The sequence below is a fragment of the Primulina huaijiensis genome, chromosome 10, assembly GCF_012295235.1.
Source record: "Primulina huaijiensis isolate GDHJ02 chromosome 10, ASM1229523v2, whole genome shotgun sequence".
Classification (NCBI taxonomy): domain Eukaryota; kingdom Viridiplantae; phylum Streptophyta; class Magnoliopsida; order Lamiales; family Gesneriaceae; genus Primulina; species Primulina huaijiensis.
This window is the reverse complement of record NC_133315.1, coordinates 17,134,023-17,146,365: the sequence shown is the minus strand read 5'-3', so window position 1 is coordinate 17,146,365 and position 12,343 is coordinate 17,134,023. Positions and strand designations below refer to the sequence as shown.

The following is a 12,343-nucleotide window of genomic DNA, read 5'->3' as shown; positions in this document are numbered from 1 at the left end:
TCACAATAAAAAAATAATACTCTTAGCATAAAAAATAATACTTTTCATANTCTTAGCATAAAAAATAATATTTTTTTATGGATGATCCAAATAAAAAATCCGTCTCACAAAATACAATCCGTGATAGCGTTTCACACAAGTTTTTGCCAATTATCTTATTGCTGTTTGGATAAGACCGAACAAGTTCTTCTCAATTGACAAAAAGATTTCAAGAAATTTCGTTTCTTTCCAACTCATGGTTACGTTAATCTTTGTCTGTCGTCAAATCAATTAATTATATTAAAACCTAAGGACAATTACATTCACTCATAGTTAAAAACAATCAAATTATATTTAAATATTAATATACTTCGATTCTCTCGAGTTTCACGAAAAATAAAAATTAAATCTAANTAGTTTCGCGATTTACCTACCGTAACAAAATTTATAAAAAGTCTAAATTTTTTATGGCAAAAATAGTGCACATGTCAACTACCGAAATCCAACCTGTCCAAAGAAGTTAATGGCAGTCGGTCCACCAACTATGGGAAAATTACCAAATATCATTCTTACACATTATATTTTTATTAAAATATTTAATTTAACCTCTCGAAAAAGGCAATTCTTGCTGGAGACATCGCTGCTACCACTCGCAATGTCTTTATCAAACGAAATGGAACCGTACATTTATTTAAATATAAAATAAGACTTAGCGAGAAAAATAAAATAATTAAAACGTTATCGATTCAAAATAATAATAATAATGTTTATGTGACACATTTTCAAGGAGAAATTGGTTAAATAACTTTGGTCATTTTTTTTTTTTTTTTGAAAATGACCTATTAAATTACCCGAATTCACAAAAGCAAGATTCAATCCAGTACGGTGGGATGCCATATTATAATATGTGTTACATGTATGTTTCTTGCGTACACTTTTCTAGTGTATGCATTCCCAACACTACATAATTTTCAGCATCCCTGCAAGTCACCGAGCCCAGCCCCGTAATGTGTATAAGCTCCCGCGACGACGAGTACATGAGACAGCTGATGGCTATGTCCCCAGCAATATCAAATTTTCCAGGCATCTATCTCTCAGGAACTCTTGTTGCTATAAACGAGAGCTCCGAGACCGTAAAGGGATCCCATCAAAATTTCATATCCTGTAGGGTGGAGGGCCACCGGATGGTTCCAGAACAAGACCAGTTTGTGCAGAAATGGTGCCACACCAGACAGATGATTATAGAGAGATCAAGAAACGTACTGAGGTGTTATTGGAAGTGGAGAAGTCATTCATTGCACAAAAAACGAAAATTAATTACTTGCAGCAAGGCGACGGGTGCACCAAATTCTTTCATGATCTCATCAAAAGAAATAATAAAAGGAATGCCATTGTTGCAATAAAGAATCAGAATGGAGTTATCACCACAGATTCGAATGAGATAGACAATCAATTTGTTGAGTACTACAAGGGTCTCTTGTGTTGTCAAGTGGATACAATACCAGTGGATATAGACACTCTCGTGGAGGGACCGATAGTCCCAGTTGACCACTACTGGAATGCATTAATAGCTAATGTGTCGTTTGATGAGGTTCAAAGTGCTCTTTTTGATATAGATAATTACAAAGCCCCGGGTTCAGACGGATTTGGATCACTTTTCTTCAAGAATCATGGAGCATTATCAAGGAAGGTGTGTTTGAAGCTGTACTTGAATTCCTCTCATCGGGCAGATTGTTGAAGCAATGGAATCATGTTGTTATTGCCCTTTTGCCGAAATCTGTGGATGCCTCGTCTGTGGATGATTATAGACCCATTTCTTGCTGCTCTGTTTTCTATAAAATCATTTCAAAAATCCTTTCAAACAGATTGAGCAACGTTGTGGGAGACTTGGTTGATGGAGCTCAAGCTGCGTTTATACACAGTCGATCAATTGTTGATAATATCCACTTAGCACAAGAGTTACTTAGGAAATACTCCCGTAAGTGAGGGTATCCTAGATGCTTATTGAAAGTGGATATTCAGAAAGCATATGATATTCAGAAAGCATATGACACAGTGGATTGGAGGTTTTTGAGGGAAGTTCTAACATGCTTGAATTTCCCGTGTAGGTTTATCAATTGGATTATGGAATGTGTTTCCTCTACTTCATATTCCCTTATTCTTAATGGGCAATTCCATGGACATTTTCCAGGGAAGAGAGGACTTAGACAAGGTGACTCTCTATCGCCTTTCTTGTTTACTTTGTGTGTTGAAGCTCTCTCTCGTTCACTTAAGCGCATGTCACGGTCCCCCAATTATGGATTTCACCCGAAATGTCGGAACTTACGATTAACTCATTTGGCTTATGCGGATGACCTACTAATATTCTCCTGGGTGGACACTGCTAGTATCTTGTTGGTGTACTTGTATTCACACTTTTTACCCCTTCTTTTAATGAATGTTCAATTCGTTAAAAAAAAAAAGGAATAACAAGGCTCGGAAGATACGGTATTCGGGATTTTGGAACACTGGCAGGAGAGATACTAAGATATACCGATTCCTAGCAGGTAATGAATCCCATATAGAGATTGCAGAAGAGTGGATAACACATAAAAGAGTAGTAGACAGGGGGGTAAAATGAGGTGGAAATGAGGGCAGTGATTACTGCATAATCGAGTTTGAGCATAATGTAGGATAGGCGCTTTGAGTGGCAAGAAAGTGAGTGGCAAGTGCTGCTAGCTAACAAGCAAAACAAGGCTCCACCCAAGAAAGCAAAAAACGGCCAACGTGTGATTGGCCGGACCATCAATGGAGCTATTATGTTTGCCACCTCTTCCTTCATGCTACGCTGCAAAAAAGTCAAACCAGGGAAAAACGCATAAACAAGTGACAGAAATGATCTGTTGCCAAACTGAAATTAACGGCATTTGAAACTTTTTGGTAAATGATAATCTACAGGTACAGGCACTGCTGTATACCATGATACAAAATAAGGAGAATATTAAATAGATTGTAATCACCAATTTTTATCGCACATATTTGCTTTATGGAACCAAAAGCAAGAGTTTTAAAACCTCATATTATCATGAGAATCCTTTGTTTCGTCTTCTCAAGAAACTTCGCATTGTAATCAATCCAAATGAAAGGAACCAAAACTACCAAAACACAAACAATGGAATGGTTGATGAGTGAAAAAGGGTCAGGTAAACAGTTGTAGAGTACTTCCATAATATGCCAATCACACGTGTCTCAAAGACGGAAGACAAGCTGTAAGTTCTGTTCCCAATTTTTGGAAATCCGCTTTTCGCAGCACGCTCGGCAAATTTTGCAGCACGGGAATGTCTACCACAGCGGGAACCTTCATAGCTGTATAAAAGGTCAGAGAAAGGAACAAGAAGAAGCCTATCAAATGCCTGCAGATAAATAAAACCATGAATCAAGGTTGGAAGATTCCATATGATATGATACGATACAAGTACAACACAATACAAGCATCCGCAGAAAAGTAGATACGGGTGATTCACAAAAAGAAACCTGGTAACGACGTAATGATCCCATGGTACAACATAGTCAAGAAACAACACACGCAATATGGATCAATATAATTATGATGCCATATTGTTATATGATTGTTCCTATCTCTCAAACACGTCACTCGAAAGATGGTCCAAATCCTAAGATTGCTCATCGCCTTAAGCCATAGTCTGTGGCATACAAATCATTCATAACTTCAAGCCATGGGTTTGTGGTCTAAAATTTGAAGAAACGGCATCATGGATCAGCTCAATATACCAAAAAATTGCAAAAACAGCTACAACAGAAAAATAGCACATTTTAGCAAGAAATCTCTTCAGGACCCTTTTTTACTATCATCAACCTCAAAATCTACGAACAACATGACGCTAAAAGGCCAATCCTCAGATCTCAAAAAAAGCATCTGCACCCAATGAATCAAATGAGGGTCTCTGCATCATTTTCTGGGGAATTGCTAACGTCAAAGTGTGCAAAGTGCTTCAAATTCAAGATTCAGAAAGAAAGTGCTTTCTAGACCACCTCAATGACCCACACTGACTTTTCTCTACCCCTTTTCACTTATTATGATATTAATGCCGCCATTAGAAACACGAATAAACTAATAAGCGAACAATCAAACATGAAGCAATAAAAGAACGTAAAAATTGAACAAGAAACTAATCCTTATCCTAGAAAGTTCTTGATAAATTTTAAGAATATCTTTAAAAAGTAGAAAACTAGCATAACCACAGATACAGAAGTATCAACACAACAAAGCCATACTTTCAGAGTAATCTAATACCAGAAGTAAGAACAGAAGCTAATGTTTTACTAACGTCCAAACATTAAGGGTCTCATTGCAAATAGTAAAAACACTGAGCAGGAACTGCCTCAAAGGCCATTCAGACCTGCAATGGCCAAGAATATACACATTGTCCTTCAAATATCCAGGCAGTGCATGGTACTCCACCAAATGATACTCCACTTTCTTCCACAATCTAGGTCCTTTACCTTCCTTGGGTGAAGAAATAACCCTTTGATTTTCATTTAATTCACCACAAGATTTTACCTCTTCAAAATTTGCTTGATTCTTGCACATTTCTTGAATAAACCCAACAATCCAAACACAATAAAAGCATTAAATAGCAATCAATAATATTGTAAACAATCGGCAACTATGTTGAGAAATTGAATGGGAAATCAAGCAATATGCTAAAAATTATTTTTTTTGTCCAAGCATCCGTTATTCCCCTCTCCATGTTCAAATAAACTAATGATAGTGAAAGGTACCTGAAATAGAAGAGGAACACCACCCACAAGGAGCAATTCACCGTCATATTTTAAAAAATTAATGCAAGATTGCAATTTTTTCCAAGTGCTTCATGGAAGTTTAAATCTTTATCCAATTACTGCTCCAGATATTTAATTGTTTAACGTAATCTGGTATTACAAAACACTACTGTGGCGCCCCAAACCTCGCAACGTAATCATACAACATGTGACGTCATATGCATAAATTTTTTTTCTTTTCAACGACGTAATAATAATATAATGCATATACGACAAAATAGTGCAATCACCACACTATCTACGTCAATGCAGCAGAAACAGTATAATAAATACACACATAGAACTCAAGTAAGACAAATAAACTATACTGTTTCTATCTACTATCAACTACAGGACTGTTCGACTAGACACACCTAGTCCTTCACCACTATCCTGTCTCACAGCATAGTCCTGTAACCTGTCCAACAGAAACAGCCTCCAAAGGGTGAGCATACACAACAATCATCATCGTAATACATAACAGTTATATTATCAACAATATAAAATATAACTGGAATGATAACAGAAATACTCCCTTTGCTGTCTCTGGACAATCAAACCACCAACGATATCAACGTCATCACTCCCATACTACTGCAACAACAACATCGACGATACGTCGCACCCCAACACCGGCGACAGCAATATCGTCGAACGAATAACATCAACGATACGTCGCACCCCTACTCCGGCGACAGCAATATCGTTGAACGAATAACATCGACGATACGTCGCACCCCAACACCGGCGACAGCAATATCGTCGAACGAACAACATCAACGTGACGTCTCCCAACAAACGACAGCCAACAATATCAACGATAATAAACAACAACAGATATAATATCAAATCACCCAATACCAGTGATTTATCATCGTTCAACGCAATAGTATTCATCAATACTAAACAATAACAACATATGCTCGTACGTCAACACGTACCTGATAATCGGGTATATATATAATCTGGCTATTTCTTTGATCCTGAGGCTTGTGATGTATCTCAAATCGAAGATCTCGTGTCAACGATTCCAGAACTGAAGTCGGTTCGTCGATTGGATAAACCGATAAGTCGCACGATTGAATAGAAAATCGAAAACCGTATACCGTCTTTTCTCTCACCTCTCCTGTGAAATGTCTTCTGCCGATGAAAGAAACTCACGTTTGTGAGTTTCAAATTTATCCAAATTTTTTTTTTAAATATTATATTATAATATATTTAACATTTTTAACACCGGTATATTCCTTTGGACCAGTCAAACGATCAAATTTGTCAAAACTCAAAACATGAAACTTCTATATCTTTGAGTTTTCTACGTTATATCCAAATTTCAAATCATTTGGACTTCATATGACCAAAATATGTCATCTTTCATTCTTTAAAAAAAATCTTTAATTATTTAGTAATCTCAAATTACTAAATCACAACTTGTACTATTTACTTCAGGCATTACAACTACTCTATTGTCTCGATGGTTGAAAATTAAGTTTCACAAATTGGTACCAGAGCTCCTCACACAGAGGCTTGATCGTGAGGTTAGGAATTGCAGTATTCTAACATAAGAGAGAGGGAGACAGAAGAAAAATTTCAGAGCTAGAATGAAACAGTTCGGGAGTGATTGAGACCGAAAAGGAGCATGATATGACACGGGGAAAGTATTAAAAAAATTGTATTTTAAATGTGTGATGTTTAAAGAGTCCCAAAGGACCAAAATTATTGTCATTATGACGACTTATTGTCATGTCTTCTTCTATTTTGTTAAATTATTGTAAAGGTCCAAAATATTTTGATTTAGATTTGATGCGATATTTGAAATATGAATTTGAAATTATATTTATATTGAATCAAATTCATAATAATTGGTATATTAGTAATGATGTATTTGAAACTCGACCGAGCAATAAAGTTGATCTTGGATTGGTAGATTTTAAATCTATGGATTTTAAATTTATTTTGGTCGTTTTAGAAAAACAAGATCATGAGGTTTAAATCTATAATCTATCATATCTTATTAAGTTTGAGATATAGCTAACTTTTGGTGTCATGGTATGTTGTAATAATTATATATATTAATGAAATATTAAAATTTTAATGCAAATAACATGTAGCTTAGCAGATTGAGTACGATGTTTCGTAAACATCAAGTTGTACATTCAATTTTTATTTTGATTTTTTTTTCTTTTTAGTTTTAATTGATATTCTTTCACCATTTTTTATAATTATATTTTGATCATCATTTAAATATAAACCAAATGAATTATAAAAAATATTGTATAAGCACCAAATGCGTGGGACGGTGCACTAGTATGTATATATATACTAATGGATATAGTTAATGTAGGTCACATGTAGTTTAATGGATATAGTTTTTGTTTCCTAAGTATTAAGTTGGTTTAATTCTTAGTTGAGTCTTTTTTTCATATTTATTTTTTTAATCAAAATTATAGTATAGACTCTTACTATTTTTTATAATTATATTTTGATTCTCATTTAAATATAAACTAAATGAATTATAAAAAATATTGTACGATCATGCAAACCGTGCGTCGACATTCTAGTTTATATAATGTTTCATATAAATGGGAATAAAAAATTTGTCAAATTTTTAAACAAAATAATTTAAAATTCTGAGCTTTCTTTCTATTAATAGTAACGTACGCGATAAAAAAATAAGATAGTAGATGCTGAATGTAATAAATTCGTATTTTGAATGAGAGTAACTGTGGCTGTGTGGGAGTCGGTGATTGATACAAATGGCTTCACAGACCTCAACGAGTCTCCGCCTCCGCGTCCACCGCCGCTAGTAGTTGCTAACCTGCAAAGGGTTCTTTAAATTAATGGCTGCTTCATCTCCAACATCTTGGACTCCGATCCAGAACCAACGCCACGGCCAGGAATCAAATTTCTCTACAACCTCGATTGGGTGGCAAAGAGGCGACAAAAATCAGCTAACAAGAAAGTATTTTGGGATTCAGTCGGTAAATGAACGTTCATTGCAGGGTATTGATTGTGGGAAGAAGAACAATGTGTTGGAAGAAGCAGATAAAAGTAGCTCTGTTAAAGATGAGCTTTTTGTTGGGTTCTTTCGCGAGGCGTGGCCGTATTTTTTGGCTCATAGGGGCAGCACTTTCGTCGTTTTGGTTTCTGCTGAAATTGTCGATAGCCCTCATTTNTTTTTTTTTTTTTTTTTTTTTTTTTTTTTTTTTTTTTTTTTGAAATATCTTCTTCGCTTTGATCACTTGCTTTGAACAGATATTCGCGCTTTGTTTATTTTTGTCTATCAGCAGCAGATTGAATCAAGAAATTGATTTTGTTTTTTTTTTTGTTGCATTTTTTTTATTGTTTTAATGATCCGGAATTGCATCTATGCTTACAAATTATGAGTTGCTCGGTGTTATGTAGGATATCTCACTCCTTCATGGGCTGGGAATCAAATTTGTTCTTGTTCCAGGGACGCATGTTCAAATCGACAGGCTTCTCGCCGAAAGAGGTATCAAAATTATCACATTTTTGTCATGCTTCGCTTTACATGCAGATAATTGGAATTCAGTATTTGTGAGCTGCTGTGTCTTGATATACCTTTATATATGAGAATCTTGGTGGTTCCATTTGTCATCAGAAGTGTTTTAATTTGCGTCTATGGTTTTTCTATTCTTTCATATAGTGTTAATCGCCGCGCACTTTGTGCCAGGGTCTGAACCAAAGTACGTTGGTAGCTATAGAGTTACCGATCCTGATTCTCTTAGAGCGGCAATGGATGCCGCAGGGAGGATTCGTATTCTGATTGAAGTGAAGCTGTCTCGTGGACCTTCATTAAGTGGTGTTCGACGGCATGGAGATAATCGTCGATGGCACAATGGTTTCTGCGTTGCCAGTGGTAATTTTCTTGCAGCTAAGGTTAGAATTCTGGCATTCCGAAGTATCGCTTATATTTTCTTCAGAATGCATATGATTGAATAATCTTATTTTAATGGACACATTTGGTGTTTAGCTTGTTAAGTAATCATTCTTCATTTTGCAGAGAAGGGGAGTGGTTGAGGGTATTGATTACATGTCGACTGGCGAAGTTAAGAAAATAGAAGTTGCTCGCATACAGGAGAGGCTTCATCAGGATTGTATTGTAATTTTAAGTAATCTCGGTTATTCGAGTTCTGGTGAAGTATTAAATTGCAAGTATGGTATATGGATTTTGATAGGTATTTTTGTTATTACTTGCAGGATGTGTATACTCCCTAATATTCTTTGTAGAGTTTTTCAAAAATTAAATCAAATATCGATGAACATGATATTATGGTTCCAATCTCGAAATATTTTTGGTTATGAAATTTATGAATTTTATCTGCATGGAAGATGAACTATATATATATCTTCATTAAGTTCTTTTCACCATAATGCATGAATGAGTTATTGTTGCTCGTGAAACGTTAAAGTAAGGCTTTTGCTTAGCCACTTTATGAGTGTTTGAGCTTTTGCGGGACATAGTTTCTTATATGAATAAAAGCTAGGAAATCAAAGCAAGGATTTAAAATTCAAGTTGATCTCGGGTGATTAATTTCTAAATCTTTATTTTCCGATGTATCTCCAACCGTATGTTTATACCTTGGATATTAATTCAAGGCATATATAACCTGGTCCCCAATATGTCAGGATGTGTTTTAAAGTACATGAATATTGTTCTACCATCTCAAACGAGCTAGAATTTTCGAGAAACGTAGTTCTAACTTAATTTGTTTTTACCCATCTCTTCTGGAACTACATGTGCAAATAAATATATTCTGCTTTCCCTATAATGCAGCACTTACGAGGTTGCTACAGCATGTGCCTTGGCTCTTGTTGCGGAGAAACTCATTTGCGTCATTGATGGGCCAATCTTGGACGAGTCTGGAAGACTTGTTCGGTTTTTATCTCTTGAAGATGCGGATGTGTTGATTCGGGAAAGAGCTAAACAAAGTGATATAGCTGCTAAATATGTAAAAGCTGTTGCTCAAGAAGATCTTCCTTCTGTTACATATGAGAATTCAAATTACTCATTCCCTTTTCCGAAGGGGAAGGCTTTTAGTCCTACTCCCAAATTTCAAAATGGTGTTGGCTTCGACAACGGGAGTGGATTTTGGTCAAGTGAACAAGGTTTCGCTATTGGAGGTCAAGAAAGACTGAGTCGATTAAATGGTTACCTTTCGGAATTAGCTGCTGCAGCTTTTGTTTGCAGAGTAATTATCAAGACTTAATGATTTTATGACAATCTTCTTTTACTCATCTGTAATAATATCATTCTATATTTGTGCTTCTATATGTTATTAGGGTGGTGTCCAGAGGGTTCATCTACTGGATGGTACTATTGGTGGTGTTTTACTAAAAGAACTGTTTCAAAGAGATGGAGTGGGTACAATGGTGGCTAGGTATGTATGTGTCTTTAGCAGATGAATGCAAATCATTCTCATGTGCTATGTTTGTGCTTTACCAAATGCTCATTTTTCACACATCAAAGCTGGAAACCAGATTCCCAATTCGATGAGCTGTGTATGTAAAATTTTAAGCCTGTTCAGCACAACACAGAGATCCTCTATGCAATTTACCCCTTAAGTGCGTGTAGGGTTGCAAATTCTGGCTTAAGGGGTTCGTCTTATGGCTTGAACTTGAGCTTGAAGTGGCTCATAACTACATATTTGTGGGGTTTTCTCACAAATAATGACTATTTGGTATTGTTAAACTAAGATTTTTCTACTAACATATTATTACTGTCGCATTTATTTATCAGCGATCTGTATGAAGGGATGAGAACGGCTAGGATTACGGACCTCGAAGGAATCAAACAGCTTTTGCTACCATTAGAGGAGTCTGGCACATTGATAAAGAGAACTCGGGAAGAGGTTAATAACTTTGACTGAATTATGTTTATGATCATCAGTCTATCTGCTTATCATTTCCTTCAACTTTAGCTACTCGAAGCATTGGATTCATTCACTGTCGTGGAAAGAGAAGGCCATATTATAGCCTGTGCAGCTCTTTTCCCTTTCTCTGAAGACAAGTGCGGAGAGGTAGCTGCTATAGCTGTTTCTCCTGAATGTCGCGGCCAAGGACAAGGAGACAAATTGCTTGGTATATGATATAAGCATCTTTTATTCAATTTCTTGAGTCGTTTTTATTTTTTGGAAATTATGATTAGATATGGAAGACTCTCATTGTCATGCTTTTTGTTCATGCATCAGTCTCAGGCTAACCCCAATTCGGGAAAGTGGCGCGCCATTTATTTCCTGTCTATTTAGAGTTGTATCACATGTTTCAATGATTTTGTTGTTCAACAGATTATATTGAGAAAAAGGCATACTCTCGGGGGCTGCAAATGCTTTTCCTGCTAACAACACGAACAGCAGATTGGTATGTGACTCATGAATATAAAAATTAAAAAAAAAAAAAAGTACTGTCAAGAATTTTAGTTCTTGAATGAAACCAAAATCATAAATAAGTAAAAAATCTAGGACTTGAAAGTTTTATTTATATTTTATTTCTATTAGGTTTGTTAGACGTGGGTTCGTGGAATGTTCCATTGAATCATTACCGGAGCAGAGGAGAAACAAGATCAATATATCTCGTCGATCCAAGTATTACATGAAGAATATTCACCCTGATACAAGTGGCATTCCTCTCAATAATTCTTTCACATGATTTCTGGTAATTTTTATTGTCCAGTTAAGATCATTTTTAAAATTTTCATCTTGCAGGATTTCTTGATTCTTCCTTTATGATATAAAATATAGCATGTATAATGTAATATAAACTCACCTCTCGAAATAAGTCATAAAACAGACTACCAAGTTGTTTACCTCAGCTTTTGGACCTAAATTTTTTTTGGTCTAGCTCCTCTGCCAGAACCACACCTGATGAATTCTTACTCCAGAATCAATAATGGTAGTCGATAGATTTCATTTTCGAGATCATAAAGCAGCAAATTTCCATATCGGAAATAGATTTTAAACTAATGCATGCAAATAAATAAATAAATCGTTCCATATTTACGTTTATCTGTTCAAGTGTCGTCGCCTTTAAAAACTTAACATTTGATTTCTTGAGTTTTGTTTTGATAGGAGAGCTTGAGGCAACGAGTCTTATATCTATCATGTTTCCTAGAACCAGTAATGGAATGACTCTGAGTGGTATCAGCAAGCAACGTGGCTGCACCAAATCATCGTGTAATGTAATAGAAACGTGGATAAGACCGAGTACATGTCCAACTGCATCTCTTCTAGTAGTACGCAGGCGTATTTTCAAATCATCATGTAATGTAATAGAAACGTCGATAAGAGAGAGAGACATACTACTAAATTCAACGTCTAATAGTTTAATACTAGTCGCCAAGCTCAAGGCCCACACAAAATTTCATTCAACATTTAGCCATATCCAATGAAGGAGTTCCATCGTTTTCCCTCGGGATATGATGACAAATGATTTATATATAATTATTAAGAACTCGAGGTCATTAATAACGCATCACATTACATAACAAAAGTTGGTGGTTGCAACAATATCCTTATTTCCCTTGTGA

At 35.6% G+C, this 12,343-nt stretch overlaps 1 protein-coding gene, 1 long non-coding RNA gene and 1 pseudogene across 5 annotated transcripts; 2 read left to right on the top strand and 1 right to left on the bottom strand.

The window, feature by feature from the left end:
* Window positions 1–835: 835 nt before the first annotated feature.
* On the top strand, window positions 836–4,182 carry LOC140986498 (uncharacterized). Its single transcript, XR_012176945.1, has 2 exons — window positions 836–2,525; window positions 2,642–4,182. It is a non-coding gene; the product is annotated as an uncharacterized lncRNA (long non-coding RNA).
* LOC140986497 (heptahelical transmembrane protein 4-like) lies at window positions 2,967–5,951 on the bottom strand (annotated as a pseudogene).
* A 2,182-nt stretch (window positions 5,952–8,133) lies between these two features.
* LOC140986327 (probable amino-acid acetyltransferase NAGS1, chloroplastic) lies at window positions 8,134–11,988 on the top strand. Of its 4 annotated transcripts, none has more exons than XM_073454519.1 (10): window positions 8,134–8,290; window positions 8,492–8,697; window positions 8,822–8,973; window positions 9,596–10,010; window positions 10,102–10,199; window positions 10,559–10,670; window positions 10,740–10,899; window positions 11,106–11,178; window positions 11,316–11,472; window positions 11,897–11,988. In XM_073454519.1, the coding sequence occupies exons 2-9, from the start codon at window positions 8,554–8,556 to the stop codon at window positions 11,464–11,466; spliced, it is 1,305 nt and encodes a 434-aa protein (XP_073310620.1). In that variant the 5' UTR covers window positions 8,134–8,290; window positions 8,492–8,553; the 3' UTR covers window positions 11,467–11,472; window positions 11,897–11,988. The 4 variants fall into 4 exon arrangements, with proteins under 4 accessions (XP_073310620.1, XP_073310618.1, XP_073310619.1 ...); XM_073454517.1 differs by having other exon boundaries at window positions 11,886–11,988; XM_073454518.1 differs by having other exon boundaries at window positions 11,316–11,489; window positions 11,905–11,988.
* Window positions 11,989–12,343: the final 355 nt, after the last annotated feature.